Source organism: Astatotilapia calliptera, chromosome 7 (genome assembly GCF_900246225.1).
Source record: "Astatotilapia calliptera chromosome 7, fAstCal1.2, whole genome shotgun sequence".
In the NCBI taxonomy this organism is placed as follows: Eukaryota; Metazoa; Chordata; class Actinopteri; order Cichliformes; family Cichlidae; genus Astatotilapia; species Astatotilapia calliptera.
The window spans coordinates 35,385,444-35,411,652 of record NC_039308.1 but is presented as its reverse complement, the minus strand read 5'-3'; the positions used below and the strand labels follow the sequence as shown (position 1 = coordinate 35,411,652).

The following is a 26,209-nucleotide window of genomic DNA, read 5'->3' as shown; positions in this document are numbered from 1 at the left end:
AGTACGGTGTTTAATAATATTTTTTTGAGTCCAGGTAGATGTGAGGAAATAACAATAAAGTGACTATATAAGAGTCAGTTTCACTAGTTAACATGTGACTGGTAAACTAAATCTGAATATAATATAGTCATCTGGCTCTTCAGAGTGAAAATGCGCGATAAGTGACATTAGAGCTGGGCGATATGAGATTTTTTCATATCACGATATGTTTTTTTCATTTCAGGCGATAACGATATCTATCACAATATAAGCCAAATAACTATATTTGTAAGATTTAAATGTGCCGTTGCTCACAAGTAAAATGTGAAATAATCAGCAGCTTGTTTTTATTTAAATATTTATTTCCCATAATAAGTTCAACAGGGTAGATGTACTTAAGGAACATGAGACTTTTTCAGATAAATAAAGGCAAATATTGCAAACTACACAAAAGGCAGCCGCTAAAGCGTTTAAGTTTCAAAATAGAACAAACGAAACAGACTAAATTGTCAATTCCACTTAGAAACAAAATATTAATTCTAAAAATAAATCTTAGTTTGTTTTACAGAAGAACAGACAAAACTGACTAACTTTTGTCAATATCAAATAAACTGAGAACTAAAAGGAAATTCTCAATCTCTCCTTGTTGTATAGCTGAGCTTTTCAAACAGTTTTAACAGTTACTTTAGTCTGACAAAAGCCGAATGACGAATTAGCGCTTCCAGTCAGAGACTGAGGCTACGTCCACACGTACACGGGTATTTTTGAAAACGGAGATTTTCCGTTTTCGTTTTAAAAAAATAATCCCGTCCACACATAAAGGCAGAAATGAAGGAAAACGCTGCTATGAACATGCCAAAGCAGCAGGTGGCGCTAGATTCCTAACCGTACCGAAATGTTGGCCAATCAGAAATCTAGAAGCCTCGGTGGGAAAAAGTAAACAAAGCTGGGGCATAGAAGCAGAACAGAGTCGTATGTGTGGACGGACAGTAACTGTGTGTATATGTAAGCATTTAAACACTGCAGAGAGTAGAATTAACGGTAACAGTATTGTAGAAATTCATTTCACCGAAACAATAACGTGGCGCACAGTGTGACGCATGCACCAGTTTATTGTATTTCCAGACTTGCTTTCGGCACAATTTACAGTGCACGCTACTCTGTTTTTTGTCAGACTTGAAATAGCCGAAATACCTTCACACTACGGAACTTCTATGGCTCTTCCGTTCGACAATCTCTCCGGCATTGGAACCATCATCTGTTTTCTCTTTGGTCACGCTCGGTTGATTTTTCTAGTCGGCACACTCATTTCCTCCATTACCCGCTGGCTGCTTCCCAAACAAACACACGTGCGGCTTGGCACTTGTGCTGTACGTAACAAGTCACGCGACGTGACGCTGCGGCTGTGATTGGTTCGGCTCTGCGCTACTTAATTTGGATTGGCTGACCTTTAAAAAAAAAAAAAAAAAAAAAAAAAAAAAAAAAGGGCAAGAGCGGCGAGGTCTATCGCGATAGCTTAATTTCTCTATCGAGTAAAAGTTATATCGCGATACATATCGTTATCGTTCTATCGCCCAGCTCTAAGTGACATAAAATAAATGCTGTTAAAAAGAAAAGAAAAGATGAGAGAAACTTTATTTGTCTCAAAAATGGTGAAGCTACTGCTCTGTTAGCTTGTCGTCCATTTCTGTTTGTTGATGGCTTCAGAAGCGTTCCACCTGATGGGTTTTCATGATGCAGAGTGAAGAAAAATTTTCCAGGAAGTGTAAGTTTATTAACACACATGAACGTGGATTTGCTGCATCAGTCACTCATGGTATTTACTTTACAGAAGACACGATGATATTCATGTTGTGTGTTCTTTATAATTTCTTGTCTGCTCTGTTTGACTAGAAAGCACATGATTTTGGTGGCTAGAAACTTGCTGCTTGTTGTCTATTGTTGTAGTATTTCCAACTTCATAGATGGTCCCTTTAAGGTCTTCTATCCTTTTGCTGTTTGTTTAACCCGATTGTTTTTGTTGAAGAGGTTTTAACTTGTTGGAAAGAGGATTGACTGAATTTTTGAAGCTTGGGTCTAAGACTTGAGTTGTATATGAGTATTTATCAAATACATCTCTGATTCAAAAATGAGGAGGACTCTACGGCAGCGGTCCCCAACCCCCGGGCCTTGGACTAGTACCCCTCCGTGAGTCGTTTGGTACCAGGCCGCAAGAGTTGAGGCTCAGGTGTGAAATGTATGGTTTTCAGGGTTTTCAGCGTTATTTTGTTATCGCCCTCCTCCTGAATATGAATAAATCTTCTTTTTTTTTTCGGTACCGGTACTAGTTTTAATTTGTTGTATTAATCCGCGACACCATAAAGGCCGGTCCATGAATATATTGTCGGGCATAAACCGGTCCGTGGCGCAAAAAGGGTTGGGGACCACTGCTCTACGGCACTTAAAGTTGGTAATAGCCAGCAAAATGCAGCTGAGAAAAGATGAAAGTTATTGCAGAGCTAAAAAGTCTTTCTTTGGAGTTCCAAAGAGTATTTTGGTTAGACTTTGCTTAGACAAATGAAATTACCAAGAATGTACTTGTGCTTGGTTGTTCTGACCAACCTTGTCTACTAAAAACTTAAATGCCTTTATTTCGTCCCCCATCTGTCTCTGTCTTTACTTTCACTTTCCTCTCTGTTAACCTGAACTTTTTAGTGATTCTGGTTGGGAGTCTATCTCTAATTCTGTTATCTACTGGCCCAGTCTGGCCCGAAGGATGGATGCCATCTGTAATCCATTTATCAGAGGCGGCCGCTGGGCCTTCTTCCAAATGACAGCTGGTCTAAAGCAATCTCATTATAAAGAGCATCAAGATATAGTATGGAAATATTGGAGGCAGGAGGGGGGAAAGGGGGTCCTGAGCTCAAAACAAGGGACAGAGAAGAAACACCGTGGGGATAAAACAAAACCACATTTTTACTTAGTCCAAAATACAGTAATGGTGACTCTTATAGTCATTTTTAATCCAGGTGGATCTAACTACACTCTGATGTCCAGATAACACCTCTGAAGGTTGTGGTTTACCTGGCTGATTTGATTTGATTATCAGATCACTAAAGCCACTGATTATACTGTCTGATTATCTGTGTCATTACAATCAATATATTACTGCTAATGAATTATTAAAAGTAATTGGGAATGAAGAAGCAGAGCGTTAAATAACTACTTGCCTGCAATGTTTTTTTTGTTTTTTTTCATGTATACATTTTTATTATTGAAGAAAAACTGTTTTATTCTTAATTTTATTTTTGTTTTCTTGTACAGCAAATGTCTTATTATTTTTCTGATATTAGTTATCGGTCTTCTGTAATATCGATTATCATTATTGGCTCTGAAAAGGCCATATCAATCTATCCCCGTTCATAATATGTGTGTTACAGTCTATTTAAATTAAACATGTTGAGTATTTCAGGACCAAAATAAAATTGTTTAATTAGGAGCTTAGCAGTTTATATCTGGAAGGCACAGATCATTCCCTTCTCATGTTTCCTGCAGTTAGCAGGAAACCATAAGAACCATCAGGTCACTGTTGTGGCTTTTCCCTGAGACCAACTCCAGCTCTACCATTTTGGACTACAGCAGGGGATGGTAGTCCTGGTTCAGTTCTGCTGCATGTTACACCCCGGCCTAGGCAACCGGCGTGCAACTTCCACAAAAATAATCCCAAAACGAGATTTAAAGCAAGATACGACATTTATTTACATCACCAAACACAAGGCGCCAAATTATTTACAACGGGGGGGGGAAGATCGCGACCATGACATACAGAAACACAGGGCTTAAATACATAGAAGGAGCAATTAGGGAATGGACCACAGGAGGGATACACAGCTGGGGCAAATAAGACCTGACGAGACAAGGAAACGTAAACTGAACACTAAGATAACACAGACTTTCAAAGTAAAACAGGAAACACATAACAGTCACGCCAAAACAAAATGCCTAAAACAATACACTGCCAACGCCGAATCGTAACATGCAAGCGGAAGGATCGCTCCAACCAGAACCTGTAATGTAATCATAATGCTGGATTTTCTCCATGTTTGGTCTATAACAAGCTTCTTTTTTTTTTTTTTTCAGTGTTTTCAGAAATAGCCAGTGGCATATAAAATCATCTGTTTAAAACAAAAAAAGTACGTACATTAGTTGTGGGTGGTAATTTTTTTTAAATTAATTAATTTTTTTAAGAGGCCCAAGTATAGATCCCTGTGGGACACTTGTAGTAATGGCAAGGGCCATGAACATGGACAGGATGCAGACCCAGCAGTGGCTAGCCCTCTCACTCGGTTTCTATTCAACACACCAAGTGTGCTCGCTCACGCCACCTCTTCTTGTGGGTGTGTGTATCTGTGTGTGTGTGTTCATTGTGAGTGAGTGCTTGTTCACCCTGCAATACAAATTCATAACAATGCTGTGCTTGCTCATCCAGAGAGAGAGAAAAATAAGAATTAGATATCAGAGGGTGGAGAGGTGTGTGTGTGTGTGTGTGTGTGGGGGGGGGGGGGCTCAACACACTTTTTATGTAGTCCTTATTGGGGCCTTGATCCAAAGTGTGTAAGGAGCTCTCATCTCCTACTGTGATATACACACACACACTCTCAGAGTTTCCCCACTGTGCAGACCCCATCGCACACGTGCTCACAAAAGAGGTTATTTTGGGGTCGTGTTGATGGACACAAAAGGACTCCCCCCCCCCCCCCAAACTCTCGCTCTCTCTCTCACACACACACGCACACACACGCACGCACACACACACACACACACCCAAAATCTTTCCAGAGGTCTGTGAACACGACCGTCTGTGTGTAAATGTGTTTGCACTGTGACTAAAGGCTTTCAGCGTGACAATGACGTGTGTGTGTGTGTGTGTGTGTGATGATTAATACCAGGACAATAGACGTGTGCCTGTTCAGTTGTTATCAGCTCACTGGAGACCCCCACCCCCTTTTTTTTTTTTTTTTTAAACTACTTTTCACTTCAGTGTAAAAGGAAGGACAGAAATTAAAAAGTAAAAAACAAAAAAAAAATTACTCAATAATAATATGGTCCTCACACTGATCTGAATGATATATATCGATCTACAGATCTTTTAAAATAAATGCAGTGTCTAAAAACCAATAGAATGCATGAAAAGAGAAATAAAATCCATGTTTTCTGGTTCTCCTGATTACGTTTAACTATATGGTTCAGGGCCTTGAAAGAAGCCTGGAGGTTCTTGGCAAAAGATGTTTGAGTTGGTCAAACTAAGCTTCAGACTTGTTAATTCCAATTTCAAACACAGAAAGTTTAACAATACCTCAACCAGATGATCGTAATTTTCTGGAGTTTTCTGGAAGGGCCTTAACCCTGTTGTGTTTTTAAATAGTCACCAGGGGGCGATACCTGTAGTTGCGGTAAACCCGCGGTTTATAGGAACCAGTCCTCAGTCCTGACCTCCTGTTGACTTGTTGGATTCAGTCACTTATTTCGGTCATACTGAATAAATTATTTCCGAGTTGAAAACACCTGTGGTGGCAAGCTTTACAGCGGAACCTCTATATTTTGTAGCTGTTTACCATCACAAGGGGGCAGTGTTAAAAAATTCTCATGCTAGTTTTTAGATTTTTGACTATATGTTTGTACTTCTTTCTCTAAACATGGAGTTTGTATGTTGATCTCTTTTCTGTTTAGGCAATATTTCAAACAATCCAACAATATTCTCTCCGTCTCTCTCTTAAGGTTGTCTGTCTAACCTCCCGCCAAATGCGAAGAAGATCTCCAACTCTTACGAGGAGCGCCGTAAACAGGCCACTGCCATCGTCCTTCTGGGAGTCATTGGGGCTGAATTTGGCGCAGAGATCGAACCCCCGAAGGGCTCGGCCCGGGCTCGAGCTGGTGGACAGGCACCCGAAGGTTTTGGACTGACCAGCGGAGGATCGTCCAACTACTCCCTGGCCAGACACACCTGTAAGTCCAGAAACTGCAAACACACTCATGATAACACATTTACCGAATTTCCCAGAGGAACCCACCCGAGGGATTAATAAAGTTTTATCTAATCTAATCTAATTTATTTGGTTAAATTTGCAGCCCAAAATTCTTCAAATGGACCACCAAGATGTGCACATTTTGTTTCGTTTGATAGGTTAAGAGAAATCTTAAAAACCTTTGGATGGATATGGCTGTGGTGCTTATAGGTTTTACATTTTTATGTTTGTGTAAATTCTGCAGAAAATCTCTAGTCCTGGCAGGTTTCACCATAGCAGGTTTCACCATAGCAGGTGTGTTGTGTCCTACTGCTTTATGATAATAACCTGTAGAGACTCTCAGGACTGTGTGTTTTCAGCTTTCAGAAGCCTGTAACGGTTTCTTTCTTTCTTTTTTTTTTTTTTTTTTTTTCTTTTCTTTTTGCCCATTTCTGCGCTACTGAATTTACTTGCTCAGCGATAGAGTTTTGGTTGCTGCTGTGTTGGGTTTTTGGAGCCAGAAGTGACTGTATAGTACAGTACCTACTAATTAATAAGTGACAAACAAATAAAAATAAACTTTCTTGATTGTGCCACATACAAGCCCATAGTTATTGTCAGGTAATTCCACTAAAATGCTCCAAAAGCCACCAATAGCACAGTTTTATTATTATTTTATGAGGTTTAATTGGTTCCCAACTTAAACCCAATCAAATTTTAAAAGCATCTAGCCAACTAAACTGAAGTAAAAAACATCCTAAAGACACCCCGTAAACATCCACAACTCCACAACTGACATAGTAGAAACTTCAGTGCAGGATTAGAGGTGAGTAGAGATGGGATTGATTTTCACCTGCCAAGCTTGACACCTTAAGGAGCTTGGTGCTGACTTCCACACACACTCGGCGAGCCCGGCCCTGTGCCACGCTGTGCCTGCAGCGCTGGACCTTGGTGGGCATCAAACCTGCACTAAGTAGAGGTGCTCTTCCGTCCCACTGCTCCCGTGCTCTGATTGGCTGCCTCTGGGGGAGGGGAGGGGGACATCCGCCGGGTGACACAGCCTGCGCTCTCACCGATAGGCTGTGGAGCGTGATGCTTCTTAGCTGGACCTGCACACAGCAGTCGGCTCACCTGTGTGGACACACACACGCACCAGAAACCTTAAATCCATGTCATGAGATGAAAACAACTCCAGATTTAATTGATTTCCTGGAGCCATACTTCACGACTGGAGACGCCGAAAAGCTATTAATTATAACTGCTTTTTAAAACAATCATCAGCATTGCATGTAAATATGAATATGAACACATTGAAACTACTCCTTAAGATTTATTCTAGTTTCAGCCATGCTTATATGGAAAATGAGTTAAATAACAACCCTGTGTGGCTAACGTTTGGTTTCTATTTTTCAGTCTTTTACAAAAATGCCCAAAACGGCGCTGATCAATTTTAAAGCCAATATGCATTTTTTTTTTTTTTTTTTCTTCAGTTAGCAGAAACCTCCAGAGTTGAAAAATCAAGTATTATGTTCTCTATTAGCAAAATTTCCCATGAAGTTAGATGTTGCGGACACAGGAAGTGGTCTGCTAGGCCTTAAAGGTCTTAAAGTTTCTATTTTGACTTGAAAGTGGTGAATTCAAGATCAGATATAGTTGATACTAGTAGATTGTAATTAAATGGTGGAAGGGTGCGTGTGCACATATTCTCTTATATTGGGTCATCTTATGGTCATAATAATCTGGTTATGTATACACTGCAGCACAGTTTAGGATGTTTTTATGCTTTCTCTTTCCATAGCTTTTTGTTACTCCTACCTCCTCCTCCTCCTCCTTTTTACTACTCTTGTTCAGTTTGTTGTCTCCCCCCCCCCCCCCTTCCTCCCTCACTCTGTTATGAAATTGAAAGATGGATCGGTGTTGTTGGCGTACAGCGCAGTGTGTGATGAATGAGAGCTGTCCGCCTAGAGAGTGGGAGGGTACAGTAGCCTGTAGTATAGATTGATGTTTTCATATGGCGGGGGGGGGGGGGGAGAATCGAGCTTAAGGATGGACGGATGGACCGATGATGGCGGGGGGGGGGGGAGGAATTATCCTGCTGTTGGGCAGGATAGGAGAAACAAACTGAACATCAGTGTGTTCAGTCTCTGGACAATAAAAAGCTCACAGTAAATGTCAAAATGCTCCGAGTCCCCTCTGAGGCCCACTCAAGTCTGATCCGTGGCATTTTCAAACATTCATGAGAGCTGATTGGAAATTGAGTTTTACTTTGTGTTGTAGGACATTTAACAGGGAGAAGCAGGTAACGGAAGGTAGAAATGTCTCTGCTGCTGTGAGTGGGATACAAGAAATAGAACGGTTTCTTCATCAACACTTGAGAAACAAACAGAAGGGGAGAAAATGTTGGAAACTTTCAAGCTCAAAGTTGTACATTTATGGGGGGAAAAACCCTCAAACACTGGAAAATTTACAAGGAAGAAATTACATTAACAGCAGATAACTTGTGAAAAGTGATGTAGCCACATAGAGAATCAGGAAAGATCTCATCATTTGGTCGTTCGTTTGTTAAAATCCTTTCAGACATTGGCAATAATACACAGAAAAAATGGCATAATGCATGCCTGTCATATCCTGATGATCTGGATCTGCAGGCCAGTTATTACCAGATGTAGACGGGGTGAGACTGACTACAGGGTTATACAATGTAATGATGGACATTACATTACACTTCTCATGTAGCTGCACAGCGTCTCTACATGAGCTAAAACCTTCATTCTTTCTCTTTTTGTCTTGTTTTTCCTCTCCGTCTATGTCAAGCACTCTGCAGCCAGTCTGATCCAGCTCTCATCCACTAACCAACCCAGCATTGATTTACCTTCACCTCGCATTTAAGCTCAAACAGAGGAAGAGAGGGAGAAGGGGCAGTTAGCAGATGGAGAAAAGAAAGCACAAAGCCTGTTAGCGCTCGTTTCGGCCTGGTAAATTTTAGACGTCACCAATCTGTCACTATATCACACACTGTACTTCTCCCCCTCAGTCTTCCTTCCTTCCTTCTTCCCTCCTTCCTCCTCTTCCTCTAATCATCCTCTGTGTGTTAATGTGACATGTTTACTGCCCTAACTAACAGCTCATTATGGCCGACTGATGCTTTGTCAATAGCAATCAGTTCATTTGGGAGCCCGGTGCTGCCTTTAAACAAAGATGTCCGCTGTGAGAAATGAACCCTGAGTCAAAGCCTTCCTCTCGCTGGGAATGGGGGGAGGGGCTGTAAATTTGAATCTCGATCCGGCCAATTACAGCGCTGACTGTTAACGGCCGTCTTTAATTGTCTTGCGAGGAAATAAAAGTAAAATAATGAGGCTTCGAAGAGCAAATGTGGCTCTGTGGTCAGAGTGGGCTCCCTTAGGGTTTGTCATGCTCACACCCGACCCACATTTGCTGCTCACACTAATGAACTTTGACCTCATGACCTCTAAAGCCTATTTTGCATTAGGTGGAGAGAATCGGTCCCCTGGCTCACTGCTCTGATGGATTCACACTAAGAAAACCACTAAAGTTATAACATTTAGCCTGTTTGAGGACGATTAATGCTCATCTTTGTTTGGAAGCATCCCGAAATCTCCCAGAAACATTTTTAACATTTTACACTATTGTCTTTCTAACTGTCATTAAAGATTATTTTCTATTTTCACTGATTTTGATTGAAATAAAACTGTCAATATGAGTAGAAAGTTGATACTAAACATTTACACATGAATGTGTTTTTTAAAAAAAAAGCCAGAAACTCATTTGTAATTGATTTCTGTGCAGCTGTTATTTGTAACGATCACTAAGTGGAGGTCAGAGGTCATGGAGCCCCATATTTCTGCTGATATTTATAGTCCGCAGTTTTTAAGCTTATTGATGCTTTTTATAAAACATTGATAGATTTGAGTTCACATCAGTATTTGCTTACCTGCTGGGGGTCAAAAGTGCACAAACGTACCTGATTTGCATGCTTCATTGTTTTCACCAAGCGGCAATAAAGGAGATGCTGCAGTTCCTTTGGTGACCACTTGAGGCTCCAAAAGTTAGGCGATCCCCATAGGCTCCAATGTTAAATTGACCACCTTTACAGCAGAAATAAACATATTTACAGCCTCATACAACAAATTGTTTTGTTTCCCCCATCATAAAAATTACACAGAGGGGTGAATCTTTTTTAAAAGGCAACTTTTCTTATTTTCTTGAAGTGCTAAGTTTGTATTATTGCTGGCATGTGCTGCCCAGTTAAATTGACTTCATTTCAATTAGTTAAAGTTACTTAACTAGACCTTTCATATTGTGTTTAGGGTGTTGATGAATTGTATTGAAAGATTGAAATAGTTACCATGTCACCTATTGGTCTTTAAACTTGAAGGTTCAAAGCTAGCAGGTTCTCTCTTGTTTGTTTTTTTGGTTTTCCCCCCCGTAATTTTAATCCAATGTGACAACATTTGGACTTAAAAAGCAAGTCCTAAATTAACAGCTACCACCAACAACATTATCAAAGTGGAGTGTTCCAGTTCAAAGTATAAAATTGAACTTTCCTTTCCAGTAAACAGTAAAGCTGACATTTGCGAGTCTGCGCATGAGTTATTCCAGGTATCATTTAGGTTTTTTATGATTTATTTGATATTCTGGTGTGTTATTACTTTCATCTCACTCCCTCGTTCAAAGACTGTCACTTCTGGCTCCAAAAAACCAATGTGGTTGTGAAGCGAAAATTGGAGCCTTGAAAGTGCAGAGCTCACAAGCCAATATAAACCCTATTGTCTTAACAATACCAGCTAACAACATTAGCCAATGCTGTCACTGTCTGTAGATAGCTGCTATTCTTACACGGTTAACCTCTTGCCATATCGTTCATAGACCCATCCATAGGTTTTTGTGTGTGTAGATGTAAACCAATAAGGAAGGGGGTTTGCCATTTAAGGCAGGCTGATGATGAAATGCCAGGAGATCCTGGTGATGCGATTAGCCGAGTGCGTCTGGAGACCGGTGGACCTTTAGAGCCGCCACAGGATTATAACTAAAGTAAATCATCTGTTTTATATCGTATGTTTCTTCATTTTATGCCTATTTAGCTTTTGCATTTCAAGTGAAAACACACAAAGGGTCGTATTGATTTCTGTGACTGCAGCAGCGGCAGAAGAGAACAGACAAAAGACAGATTTTCAGCTTCACAGTAGATAAAATGAGAACTTAAATGCATGATACTCAAAAAAGAGGATGAAACAAATGAAACTCTTTTTGGTTGGTGTTATCTTTGGACCTCTGCCTGCAAAGATAGGTGGGTGAGACGAGCTGGGAAAGACAGACAGATGTGAGGTGGGGAGCACAGAGGGTGGTGGAAGGAGAGCGTTATTGAGGGGAGGGGGGGATTTTTTTCAGGAGTCTTAATGGTCAGTCTGTCCCCACAGAGACTGGCTCAAATGTCAGGTCAGCTATGAAGTGACCTCCATCCCGCTTGCTGTCTTTATCCTCCGAGTGTGTGTCTGTCAGTGTGTGTGTGTTGGACTATTTTCACCCAAAACCTCACCAAAAATATCAGAACATATTTTGTCTTTATGAGAATGCTTTCCTTTCTTTTCTTTGTTTAAGATTGCGCCTGTGGTGCAGCTTGAGGCTGCTTTTCAGAGCTGATGAGACCATGAAAGATAATATTAATGTCCTTAAGATGACAAAAATTCCAGCATAAGAGGGTCACTGTGTGTATTCTTTAGTATTGTCTGATGCTGAACCCTCACAGGCTGATTTCAAACTCCTGCTGTTTTCTGATAAAACCCTCTGATTCGTTTCTCTCTGCAGGTAAGGCCCTGACCTTCCTGCTGCTGCAGCCCCCCAGCCCCAAGCTGCCTGCCCACAGCACCATCCGACGCACCGCCATCGATCTGATTGGTCGAGGCTTCACCGTGTGGGAACCGTACATGGATGTGTCGGCGGTGCTCATGGGACTACTGGAGCTGTGCGCCGACGCCGAGAAGCAGCTCGCCAAGTGAGTCACGACGAGCCGCTTAAACAAATGAAGTTGCTGCCTTTTTAAAAAATGTTTCATATCAGACCGAAGATGCTGACAAGATAAATGTAAAACAGTTTTAAGAGTTTCCTGCTCACTTTGCCTTCATCTTCATGAAAATCATCATGAGAGTCTAACTGCATGTATACTAGAGTCCTTAAAAGTGTCATAGTGTTGGTCTGTTGTGTTGGCATGAAGGCATCTTAAAGACACACTACTAAAAGATCAGGAGTCGTTGTTTCATGCAGGCTGCAGTGGTCGTTGGTGTTTTCACCGACGGATTCTCCTGTAAGGGCAGACTGGTTGAAATGGACCCTCACTAACAAATAGTTTCTTTTTTTTACACGCAGTATTTTCACATTCACACCGATTTGACGGTGTTTCACATAATTTGGTAAAAAAAATTTTATTAAAAAAAAAGATTTTGCATCTGGAAATTGAACGCTCTGCATTTGTTTACTTTCTCTCCAGCGACTGAAAACAGACAATTTGTCTGTACTCACTTCCTGTTTGTTAATTTGTTAAATTGTATCCGTCCCTCTCAGATTCCAGAGTATATCCTATAGATACAAACATATGCATCCGCACAAATACAGACACACACACACACACACACACACACACACACACACCCACACACACACACAAACGAACATTATATAGCCGACACAGTGAGTTATGGAAGCCCGACTCTAATCTGATTTCAAGACATTATGATGATGTAACGATGTCTGCGTTGGCCTGACACGAAAGTCCTCTGTCTCTGTGCACACATTTGTCTTTTTCTTCATTTTATTTAGCATTTTGTGCCCCACTTAAAGTGGCTCTTAAAAATTTCCATCTAGAAAAGCAAGAAGATTGCCCTGCAGTCTCTAGCTCCAGACAAGATTAACCCATTAGACTTTAATCAGGTGAGAGACAAGATCAGATGTTAACAAAGTACACAATATTAGCGCCAGTGTGTGGAGCAGAGCTGGTTTCACGTACTCAACCATCAACATTACTGGCAGCAGAGTCGAGGTCAGAGGTCGTGGCTGCCTTCATGCAGTCAAAGTGAGGTTGTGGTTTGAAGCAGCTTCTTACACAAGCGAAGGTCAGGGGTCATGCGGAGAGGCTAATTCAGTGGCTTCTTCTTCATGTATGATACAAAGAGCAGCACGTGTGCGTCTTCCTCCCTGCTGAAATCTAACTGGCCAATATGAGTTGATCCTATTAAGTCTGAAACTCGAGCTGACCCAGTCTGGTTAAATGAGTATAGATATGTCTGCCTGTGTGTGTGTGTGTGTGTGTGTGTGTGTCCGTGTGTGTGTGTGTGTGTGTGTGTGTGTCCGTGTGTTCGTTCATTTTTGTTACCTCCCTGGGACCTCTCTCAGTATAAACACTGACCTTAGTCCTCATGGGGACCCAAACCAGGTCCTAATGAGGCGAAACATCGTTTCTGGGGTCCCGGTTAGGGTTTGTGTTGGGCTGTTCACAATAAATTGAAGTCAGTGAAGTATTCTAGCAAGGAAAGCTGCAGAGTGGTGTGTCAGGAAGGGAAATGACACAATTCCATTTTAATGGAATACATTTTCGGTCAAATAGAAAGAGAAGATGCCTATAAGATCCACACAAGAATTAATGCAAAAAAATTATTGTTATAAGTTACAGTACAGTGAAAAAACATTGATACAGTAGATAAAGTTGAATATGCCAGTAGTGTAAAAAATAGCAGTCAAAAATTTGATTGACTCCAAGCAACTTAATCCTCATAGTGCTTCCAGTCACACCAGGAGCGTCTCAGAAGCGTCATTTTTATTTTACCCCCTTCCCCCTTGCACAGTCTTTTATTTTGAAAATTTCCTGTGTTTGACGTGCATCTCTTTTCACCTCTTCTGTCATTTTATATTTTTAGTAATTTTATATTTCAAGTAATTGCTGACAAGCTTATGCCCTGGTGAAGTGCTTGTCTATCCCTTCACAATTTAAATATTTACTACTTCTTTTGGAGCATTGGTCAGATTTTAACTGACACACACTGGTCACTTTAGGAGCTCTTTGCGCAAAGTGCGGTCAAGATCAAGATCAAGATCAAGGCTGAGTGAGCTACGACCTCACTGATGTTGTTTTATCTTTTGTTCTTTTAATAACAATCTTCATGAACCTTTAAAACATATGATGCAACACAAGACATCAATAAAAAATTTATTTAAAAAAACAGGCAGACATAATTGTTATAATCTTGTCTTTAAAAAAAAAAAAATATATATTTTTTTTTACAGAACCCCAAGTTTTACACATTTATTCCACCTTAAATCACATGTTTCTGCGAATATAATTACATCACATGGAGATGATGTCCAGTCAAAATGCATAATTTAATAACACAGTTGATGGGTAAGTAATCCCTCTAACGTGTATATGGATGTGTATAATATGCCAGTAAATAAATTCAGATTAATAAAAGGGAAATGTTAAATAAATTAATAAGAAATGAAAAATAAAGTTAACGGTAACAGTCAGAGAAAATACTAAACTGGAAACTGAAAATAAATTTAAAGGATTTTTGAATATTCAGTTTGAGAAAGATTATCTCAAGTCTCCTTATAGTAACAGCTGTCCCAATAATCCTTTGATAACCTTTTCAACATAGGCAAAAATTTGTCTATATTATCTATCAACCTCTGGAATCACATTTGAGACTAAACTAAGGTATAGCAAAAATAAGCAGTAGCACTAATGAGAGCTTCAATTAAGCTATTATCATGTGGTGTGTGTTCAGGAGTCACATTATAGGAGAAGTGTTGCAGTATCAAATGTTCTTTTTTAGATACTTTAGTTTAGGGTCCCCAGCGACTTAGTGGTGAGCTTAAGTAAATACTAAAACTTAAAATACGCACGCGCACACACACACGGAGTTCATGACCATGCATAATTAATAATGTGAAGTCTGCAGGTGTGTGGTGTTGCCTCCTGGTGTTGTTGAAGTAAACAGCACGAGGGCTGATCAATGAGACGCACAGTAATCACATCAGTACATTATAATACATACGGAGAGGATGCACGAACACACACACACACACACACACACAGTCAGTATTCAGTATTCCTTCACTTGGGCAATTTTCTTTTCTGTGGACAGAGAAACAAGGAGTTGAATGCATTACTGGCTAAAAGAGAGCACACACGCTCACTCTTTCTTTCTCCGCTCTCTCTCTGAGGATGTATTTCCATGCAGCTGACTTGCAGTGAGGCTTTTTGTCCCTGATCCACCCAACCAGTTGTCAATACACTTCTCGCAGAGCTGTGTGTGTATGTGGGATAATCCCTTTTCAATAGGTAGAGATTTGAAAAAGCTCCCGGTGTGGAAGACTTGCACTTTATATTTTCAGACACACAAGCCAAAAAAAAGAAAAGAAAGGGAAAGAAACTGCTTCAGCAGTCTCCACACAGTTTTCAAGGAATCCATTCTAAGAGGTAAAAGCTGCTTTCAGCAGACGCACACCTTTATATGCTCTGCCTGTCTGCTTACTGTCTGAATAAACACCTGAGTTACTTTTATGTGAAGGTCATCGGTGCGTCCTGACCCTACCAGAGTTATTATAGTTACTACTAACTAAAGCTAAGTGTGAAGACATATTTTACTTAACTTAAATAAAAAGTGTAGTAATAATAATAATGATAACTAGACTATAAAAATTACTGATAAAAATACACAGAAAATATTCAGGGTCATTTCATGAAAAATCAATCTGCGCCTTCCACCTGACCCATATAGAATTGGCATTTTTTTCTCTCTCGTTTATTTATGTATTTATTCTGTGTGTTTACCTCTGTGCATCTAACCAGAAAGTTCCACTGTGGTCGAATCTATTTCACAAGGGAGACCTGGCCAAGGTAGCAGCCACACAAACTCTTAATATATTAAAAATACGACACAAAGTACAAGACATACAACATGGTATAAAACACTAGTGCCATCTCCAGGAAACGCTAACACATTCCTTATTCCGTATAATTTCATATCCAACGAATGTGGTGAAGCTACTAGAGTAGCTTTGCATGATTAATGGGTCGTAATAATCCATATTCCCTTTAGACTCACTGGCCACCACTTCATTAGGCACACCTTCCCAGTACCAGGTTGGACCCTGCTGCTTTAATTCTTTGTGACAATGATTTAGCAAGGTGCTGGAAACATTCCTCACAGACTTTGCTAAATGTTGACATGACAGTATCACATTGAACTCATTGTCATGTTCAATAAACCCGAATATTTCAGCTTTGTGTCACTGCGCTGAAAGCAGAAGATGGATACAGTGTGGTTATAAAGGGGTGGACAGGATGAGTGACAATGCACAGGCAGAATAAAGCAGGATGGATCAATGCTTTCTTGTAGTTTACACCAAAGCCTGACCATCCAAATGTTGCGGCAGAAACTGAAACTTGTCAGGCCAGTCAACGTTTTTCTAATTTTCTGTTGTCCTGTGTTGGCGAGCCTATGCAAACTGTAGCCTCAGTTTCCTGTTCTTAGCTGGCATGAGGGGCACTCCGTGTGGTCTTCTGCTGTTGTCTTCTTCTTTAAGGTTCAGTGTTTTCTGCATATCTTTTTTTCTAATGAGTGCTTATTTGGTAACTACTCTCTGAGAGACAGAGAGAGAGTGTGTTTTACCCAGGTGGTCAGTCATAGCTAGCCTACAAAATCATAAAGAATTCAGTGGTAACCAATTAATGTAATGAAACAAAGAGAAGCATGGCTGACTGGAAATGGAGTAGGTTGTGTGCATATAATCACAGGCTGAGTAGTTTTTATTCCTTAAGTCAAAGCCACTTTTACTTTGAGATTTCTACCATGATCAGCAATATGTACATTAAAGAGGAAAGCTTGGCATCTTTCCATACCCCCAAATAGTTTTATGCTAAAATTGTGTGGGATTGTTACAAACAAGATTTGACTGCAAGCTTTTTCTGCAGTATCTATTCTTGTGGCCCATGCACTATTGTATGGGTATCCTGATTAAGGCTTTTTCCACAGTGATTGTTGGATCTTTAAATTCTGTTCTCATTTGCACTATCTATAAGATCACTCTGAATTTAAGCCCGCTTTCGTACTACATATCTACAGAGATATCACATTTATATAGAAAGTTTTCTAAAACGTTGAGGGTGTTTGAATCTCCTCCCGGTCTCCATCCAATCAGAGACCACCACAGGGATAAATGCATGTTTTCAATGTGTTTGTCTTGCAGGGATAAATACATCTTTTTACACTGTATTTGTCTGTCTACAAGTTTTGAACGATTGCGTTTCTCATGCAGGGGTAAATGAATGCTTTGGCGATCTGTGTGTCATGCAGAGATAAGTACATGTTGTTGTCACCATGGATGTCCACTCATGAACCCTAAAGGGAAAAACAAAAATCTGGAAACTGCAGGTCACCATTACTGATCAGTTTTGATCTGTGGGTGTGTTTGTGCAAATTCCACCCAGACCTGAGATAAGGCTGTCAGAAACTCAGGAATATCATAAATATTGTTCCAAAATGTCAAAAAAGAAATGAAAAAATTATAATTAACCACTGAAAAAGCCAGTGTCTGCTGTAAAGATTGCATCAAAAGGTTGCCCTACTCTCCACCTCTCCACCATGCTCTCTGTAGTCTGTGGGTACATTTACGGTCAGTAAACCACGCCTTTAAGCAGCTGAGAAAACCAGTTAGTCAGTCCATTTAGACCAACACAGTGATGCGTGACCAGCCCATGTCAGAGTTTATGTGAACGGGTCAGCACACGCCAGCTAACCCTCCACAGATAGGACACCGCCAAGCTTTTAAGCATCCATCTCTTATTTATTTATTTTTTTTGGTCTAAAAATCTTTAAATCTATAAAAACTGTTACCTTTAGATTAAGGTGTTTTTAAAAAAAAAAAAAAAAAAAAAAAGGTTTAATAAATTGAACTTTAGTTCTTTCCATTTAATTGAATTGTTTGCTGCCATTTATTCATTTTATCAATATTTTTTATTTCTTGATGTTTATGAAAAGCTATGAATGATGACCAAAACATAACTTAAAACACTCCTTGTAGAACAGAAGAGACAGAGTGTGGACATGGCAAATGGACTGGTTCTTATATAGGGCTTTTTTGCTCTGCCTTCTCTACCTTTACACAACGTGCCTGATTCAACCGTTCACATACCCATTCTTACAAGCACTTTTTTTCTATGTTTTGTCTACGTAAATGCTTTCTAGCATTCTGTCTAACAGCTTGGAGTTAGTATGTTGCCCAAGGATATTTGGCATGCAGACTGGAGCTGCCAGCAGATTAGTAGATGACCTGCTCTACATCCTGAGCTGATCAACATATTCACACAAATTCCCTGCAGCATACTTACTCAGTTATTACGGTAAACAAAGTAAACAAATCACCACCCCGGGATCTTATAGTGTCTTGAATCTGCATTCGTTTTAACTGTTGCCAAGGGGTGACACAAAAAGACTTCTGGTCTGGTACAAATCTGTTAAAATTACTCTCTGCCCAAACCTCTGTAAAATGTTTCCTACCTAATTTATGGGCTCAGTCGGTCAATTTTAGGTGATATTAAATAAAAAATATGAAATTCATTTTGTAACTGTCACTATACAGGATATGCTTAGCCAATCAGCTTGAAGCCCACGCATCACTCCTCGAACCTGGTTTAAAAACAGCAAGATGGCAAGAATGAAAACACTGGTGGCTACATCCATCTTTTGTACTGTCTATAGCGAGTCCTGTGGTCAGACCAAATGACTCTGAGAACTTCCACATGTTCAGCCCTACTTGTTAAGAACTGCAGAACGTTTAGAATCAATGCAAGGAGGGTTGCTCCTGAAAATTTAAAGGAATCATTTTGAATATGGCTGGGTGGTTGTTAATAAATCTGGACAGTTGAAAGTTAAACTCCAGTCACCCAACCCCAGTAAAAAGTAGGGTCATCAGTCTACATAGAAAAGGTCAAATGTGCATTAACTAGAGGCACATCTTACAATTCAGAAATGATCCAGTAAATCAGTCTGTAAACAGTCCAGTTACCCCATCTGCAACTCAGTGAGAAAGCCAATCAGTAAGCCAGTGAGTCCCTGGAAGTCACTCAGCCATATACACACAGCGCTGGCTTCTTGCAGCGTGGATTCTGGTCATGTGACTGGAGTTATTCACTCCTCCCTCGCACACAAAAATCAATACTTCCAGTCCTCGCTCTGTGTGTGTGACTTGGTATCGACTGGATAATGTCAGCGTGATATTGGCTGTGAATACAGCCATGTTGCCAGCTTCTCTCTCTCTCACACACACACACAGTAAGCCCTGAGTGTGTGTTTCATGTCAGCACTGAAAGTTCATCACAGTGGAATCCTTTCCATCTGGACTCATTAATCCATTTCAGTACAACCACTTTAATGCTGAATTTTTGTTTTTATTTCTGCTAGTTTGGATGATGAAACACTCTTAAAATAGACCCATTTTAATATTTAATTTTATTTATTAATATTTTCTTGGGTTTAGTTTTGTTTCATGACTCTGTGTGTCTCTCTCTGTCTCCTGTGACTCTAATGGTAACCCAGATTATTTCATTACATGTGCTAAACGCTGGTTATTAACCTCAGCCGGTCTCGGCACAATTGCCCCTTTGCTGCCTTATATCAACACTGTGACTGTTTCCAATTACAGCCACCTCTCTGAATGAAATTAAACATTTCAATATTGCTGATATATTGCCGATATATTACCGGTATTAATTACGAGATCTGTGGCTGTGATGTGTAATCAGAGGAGATGAATCGTGCAACTCGCCCAGCCGTCCACCCATGTCTCTCGCGCTCTCGCTCTCCCTCTCCCTCCCTCCATTTGTTAACAAGGTGGCCTCACTCGCCCTCGTAGTCTTTTTTTTCTCTTACAATCATACACATACACTCTCTGAGGGTGTGTGTGTGTGTGTGTGTGTGTGTGTGTGTGTGTGTGTCTAATTCCTGTTGCATTGTGGGAGTCCATTATGCTGTCGCCTGGTGAATGGCTCCCATTGACTTGGCCTTGACATTATAAGCTGCTGGCTAATCTCTTCACTCCATATATTTGTAAAACTCAATCTCGCCGTTGCTTTTCTCAGATTTGTCTTGTTTTCTTCCACTCGCCTAAAGTGGCTGATTGAAATGTCTAAGTCCCCCTTTAGATTTGTAAAATCTCTAAGAGATAAGCCTCGCATGGTTTTCTTATTGTCAACAAATCCCAGCAAAACCACATAAAACAATAATGAGTATGTCCTGGGTTTAAATTTGGTGCTATGGCTTTTTTTAAGGCCTCATAACTTCATAATCACCAAAGATGGAAGATTCAATTTTCAGTGCTGGGAAACACACTTTGGCTCTGTTTAAAAACTGAAACCAAATCAATTTTACATTCATTCAAAGTGTCACAATTTACAAGCAAAAAAATTGCCTTCCATAGCGATCTTTTCAGCATCAATGTACTGCGATATGTTGTAGTATCAACAGCAAAAATCCCCTAATCTATTGTCTATGAAGAATAAGAGGAACATAAACAGTAATTTCAAACATCTGAATGATACATTTTACTCCCTCGTTCTACAGTGTCACCATGGGTTTGCCCCTCAACCCTCCAGCAGATTCGGCCCGTTCAGCCCGGCACGCCCTCTCTCTTATTGCCACCGCCCGGCCGCCTGCCTTCATCACCACCATTGCAAAAGAGGTGTGTTTTCTTTACCAGCTGCTGAAACCAAAGCCATCTTATTAGGTACTCACCAACTGTTTTCCCTCTCCAGCTCTTATAAATATAAGTGTTATATCTTTTCAGGTTCATCGGCACAACGCTGCTCAGGCGAACTCTCAGTCACAGCAGAACATTCACACGACCACTCTGGCCAGAGCCAAAACAGAGATCCTGCGAGTGATCGACATCCTGATTGAGAAGATGCCTGGAGACGTCGTGGATCTTCTGGTTGAAGTAATTCGAACTATATTTGAGATCGATGAAAGATAACATTCTCAAAAATCCCAGCCAAGGACACAAGCATAATATAATTCAATTAAGTATTTGACTTTACCAAAATAAAAAAGGAGCTCTTTTTACCCTTAGACAACTATTGTTATTAATGACGCCAGTGAAAGCTAGCATCATCCAAAACAGAAAAGACCTGAAAGTGCTGAATCAGAAGCTGCTGGCTAGTCAACCCCATGACTCAGGGTTGGATTTATAAACCAAACTAAAGGAGAGTCAGAGAAGATGATCTGTTCAGACCCTGGCAATAAAAAGTGTTTAATACATGGAAACAAGCTACATAGGTTAACTTCAACTACAATAAAAACTGTTCTCCTGATCCTTAGGTGATGGATATCATCATGTACTGTATTGAAGGTTCTCTGGTGAAGAAGAAAGGACTGCAGGAATGTTTCCCTGCTATTTGCAAGTAAGTTTGTCATCAGGTTCAACCCCAAGTAATATCTTCAAACTGGGAGGGGCTGGGAAAGGCGAGCTGGGCCCTGACTGCTGTGTCTGTGACCGTTTACATTACATTAAGGTGTGTCAGTCTCAGTGTGCTATTAGTGTTTCCGTTTGTTTGTTTACATAAAAATTAACCTTGAGGCGGGGGTGGGGGTGAGCCCCCAGAATTGGACAAGAGGAAGAAAATGGATGAATGAAATCTTCCTTCATCGCTAAACATCTTCCCTTATACAGTGTTAAATGTTCATGTGTGTTTGCTGTCCACCTTTTTAGGTTCTATATGGTTGGTTACTGCGACCGCAGTCACCGCATCGCTGTCGGAGCTCGCCAAGGTTCAGTGGCCCTCTACGATGTCCGTACAGGGAAATGTCAGGTACATCGAAAAACTTAAACTGATCAGCTCAACAGCTGTTTGATTACACCAGATGAAGTTGGTTTTTACTCTGGACCCCAGCTTTACACATCCTTTCTTCCACCGCCTCCTTCACACAGATCATCTTCTTTTTCATTCATTTTCCCACTCTCATCCATCCATCCATCCATCCCACTTTGTATTAATCCACCCCTGCATGTAGCCTTCACGGCCCAAGGCGTTCAACAGATTTCCAACCATAATTATGACTGCACGTGGAAAACCAGCTGTCTCCACAGATAGGTCTTTAGTACAGAGTGCAGGAGGCAAAGAGAGATTTCATCAATGATTAGAAAACCAAAAGGTTAATGTCTGGTATACAAAGTCTTTGAAGCAGGGGAAGGCGAGAAGGTAACCAAAACTCAGATATATTAACTAAACTCTAAGACATCTCAAAACTTAAGCACCATCATGTTTTCATCCTTTTATAATTAGAAAACACATGTGAGCAGGTAAACTGAGTGTTCAGTTTTTGTCTTTGGCTTTTGCACGCACTGATGTCATTATTTGGCCATATTTAATCCATCTGAAACAGCAGATATGACAGAAAATTAAGCATAATAGATGCCTTTAATCTCTGTTTGCTCATTATGTTGGAAAGTTTCCATCTGTTTGCAAACAGGATGCTTTAGCTCAAACTGGAGGAAATGAGGAGGAGCAGAAACAGTAGGTTTAAATGAGAGAGGAGGAGATAAGGAGGAGAGGAGTTTCATTTTTTCACCCCTCAGTAATTGATTAATGATGAAGCAATGACTCTCTTAATCATGTTTGTGTCTCGCGCGTGTGTGTGAGCTGCTGGTCTCCATGTTTGTGTGTATTTCTTGTATGAGCGGGTGTGTGTTGATAATTTGCTGTGTATTGATTTGCAGTAACCTGAGCAGTCTACTCTGGTGGAGGGGGTCATTTATATCTGATAACAGCACGGGCCTTTTCACCCAACATCTCGTTTGATTGTGTGTGTGATTGTGTGTGTGTGTGTGTGTGTGTGTGTGTGTGTGTGTGTGAGAGAGTGAGACAGGAGACACTTTGTGTGTTATTTGCAGTAATTAACTTTTAATAGATAATGGCTTTGTAGGAAGTGTGTCTCTCTCTGCTGGAACCATTACAGGTGTTTTATTTCAGGTGCAACATAAAGCTATTATCTTTATTAACACACTTACAGAAATGGGTAATTAATTCAGCCAGAAAAGAAGAATGTTTAAAGCTCACTATTTCTTAAATGGTCTTCCCACAGCTGTAATTAAAACCTGTACAGCAAGGCTTCTAGCTGCAGCAATGTTCCAGGCACCTAATATTAGTCGATTAAACAGTAGAGGAGTCTAAAAGTGAGCAAACACTAAGAAAACGGTTAAAATTAAGTGCAGGCTAATGGATGAGGTTAAAAATTGGCCAGACAAATACTTTTGCTGTATTTAGGAGTCTTTTAAAAACCAGAATTAGCGTTTATAAATAACCAGCTCTTGAGTGTAACCAGTGGTTTGCACTTTGTTGTAAACCCTCTTTATTTACATACTTGAGAACTTCCCATGATTCAGTAGCTTGGGAAGCCACCTTCTCTCTTCAGTCTCTCACATCATGGGGGAAGGATTTTGACCAACTTATCTTTACAACATTGCTTCAGTGCATTTAGGTTTGCAGGCATTGGTTTATGCACAATCCTAAGTAGAATATTTTGGTCTGTGGGGGAGTTCATGGATGACTCAATGACCGTAAGGTTACCCTTGTCCTGTAGCTGCAAAGCAAGCCCAAATCAGCACCCCTCCACCACCACCACGGATGGCTATAGCTCAGGCAGTAGAGCAGGTCATCTACTGATCGGAAGGTTGGTGGTTTGATTCCTTGCTTCCCCTAGTCTGCATGCTAAATATCCTTGGGCAAGATATTAACCCCAAATTGCTCTCTGATGTATCCATCGGAGTATGAATGTGCGTGTTAGTTAGAAAGCACTAAGAAAATGTTCTTGTGCGAATGGGTGTGAATGTGTGAATGCACATTGCTTTGAGTGCTCAGAAGAGTAGAAAAGCGCTATATAAGAACCAGTCCATTTACCACCACCACCGCTGATACGTTGTTTGGTTTTCTCCAAACGTGGTGGTGCTGCGCATTATGCTTGAACATGGTAAATGGCCTGTATTTGTATAGCGCTTTTACTTAGTCCCTAAGGACCCCAAAGCGCTTTACACATTCAGTCATCCACCCATTCACACACACATTCACACACTGGCGATGCCAAGCTACCAGTCAGGCGCACTGACAGAGGCGAGGCTGCCGGACACTGGCGCCACCGGGCCCTCTGACCACCACCAGTAGGCAACGGCTGAAGTGTCTTGCCCAAGGACACAACGACCGAGACTGTTGGAGCCGGGGCTCGAACTGGCAACCTTCCGATTACAAGACGAACTGCCACGATCGCCCCTCTTCTTCAACATCACCACTTTGGTTTCGTCTGTCTAAGGGACATTGTTCCAGAAGTCATGTGGTTTGTTCAGATGCAAGTACAACAATGATTTTTTTGAGGAAAAAAATCATTTAATTTGCAGTGCAGCGTGTCACTTACATCACCGAGCAGAGAAAACCTCTTTCACTTCTGAGGAAAAATATTTTTTGTTGCAACTCTTTGACTGCAGAATAATACAAAACCGAAGTTTTCTGAACTACACTTTAGATTGTTTCACCAGACTCAGTTTAGAAAATCATGCACTCATAATAGTCAGCTTGCCAATGTCCATCCATCCATTCTCTTCCTCTTATCCTTATCAGGGTTGCAGGGGGGCTGTTCCAAGTTACACAAGTAAATTGCTGTGTACTCAAAAGGGGAATTCGGAAACGGTGTGTTGCATCACCTCTAAGAATGTCAGCTGTCAGTTTGTGTTCATGACAACTTAAAATAATCATCACAATAGGGGCCAGCTTTGTCCTCCATGGGGCTAAATTTTTATTTTTTTTTTAATTTTAAAAATTAAACGCAGCAGCAGAAAGATCTCTTTAGAGACTTCTGAATAAACGGCATCTCCTTGGAAAAATGGGAACATCTCGATTTCCAAGAATTTCAGAGGAGCTAAATTGTTTGACTTGTTTTAGTGTATTTAAAACAAAGTGAGAAGGAGGAGAGAAAGGAGAGACGACCTCTTTGAAATAGTGGAGGAGGCGAAAAATGGGGACCAGAAGAAAAGCAAAGACGGAGAGTAGAAGGAGATGAGAGGCAGTTTTTGTTCATAATCAATCTTTGCATGTGTGTGTGTGTGTGTGTGTGCAAGCGGGTGTGTGTGTGTGTGTGTGTCCAACCGTAGCTAGCTAGTCCCCGCATGACCATCTGCCACGGCTTTGATCAGCCTCCGTGAACAGCCCTTTGTCAGCAGCGTGTGTGTGTGTGTGTGTCTCCAGCTGCTTGCTTCTTTAACAGACTCTACTCAGTCTACTAATTGAACACAAAGAAACAATCTGAGTGATTTCGTACCTCTTTTTGCATCTGTTTCTCTCTAACAGCTGAAACCTGCAGCTGAAGGTGGCAGCGTAGCCAAAATTAACCTGAAGAATCGTCTCCCGCAATGCATGACATGATGAATTAATGTAAACTGTGTCCCTATTCTGGTGGTAATTGGGCTACTGTGATACCTACACCACGTTCAGCTGCTATTTGCTGTGTAAAACACTCTATGAGGAATATGTTTTTAACTGCAGATGTTCCTGGAAACTAAATGCTAAAGTTATAAATGAGGGGAAAAATGAGTCTAAAAGTAAGAAGACGTACTCTGGTCATATAAATAGTGTCTGTGTATTTAAGTGCTATTTGAAAGTATTAATCTAGTTCTTTGATAACCATATTGCATTTTAAATGGACGATGATTTGGGTAGAAGCCTCAGTTAGATGTCAGTTTAATCCCACAGCCAATAAACAGCCACTCCTCTTATAATTCAAAGTACTGTTTCTACCTTTAAATTGTTACGATGTTCAAGTTTAGTTAAAAATTTGAAAGATTCTAATTTCTGGTGTCAACTAGCGAGAGCAGTAACAGCTTCTAGTCCACCAGTCACACTCACCCTTGTTTTTCTAGCTGTACTTATTGTTGACAGGAGGAAGTTGGTTTTATTCCTGTAGCTGTCTTGGTCCTGGGTTGTTTTTTTGTGTTGAGTTTTTTGTCCACACATAACAACTTCTCACTATTATAATTCCCATCTGATGATAACATACGGGGTACTGCCCGTCCAAAACCCCCCAAAGAACCCTCTCCTATTGGTTAACGTAATAGTTGTTCAGCAAGGGGGCGGGATTTACAAGCTGTCAGTCTTCGTCAGAGAAGATGGAATAATAAAATGGGGTGAAGCACCC

General features: G+C 40.6%; 1 protein-coding gene across 3 annotated transcripts in view; it reads left to right on the top strand.

Annotated features, from left to right (window-relative positions):
* The window catches only part of wdr7 (WD repeat domain 7), a 101,430-nt gene that overhangs the window by 64,384 nt on the left and 10,837 nt on the right, over positions 1-26,209 (top strand). For all 3 annotated transcript variants that reach the window (XM_026174508.1, XM_026174507.1, XM_026174509.1), the window contains 6 exons: positions 5,737-5,964; positions 11,790-11,976; positions 20,597-20,714; positions 20,820-20,969; positions 21,350-21,432; positions 21,741-21,840. In XM_026174508.1, the coding sequence (XP_026030293.1) occupies positions 5,737-5,964; positions 11,790-11,976; positions 20,597-20,714; positions 20,820-20,969; positions 21,350-21,432; positions 21,741-21,840 (866 nt within the window). The remainder of the gene's footprint in view (positions 1-5,736; positions 5,965-11,789; positions 11,977-20,596; positions 20,715-20,819; positions 20,970-21,349; positions 21,433-21,740; positions 21,841-26,209) is intronic.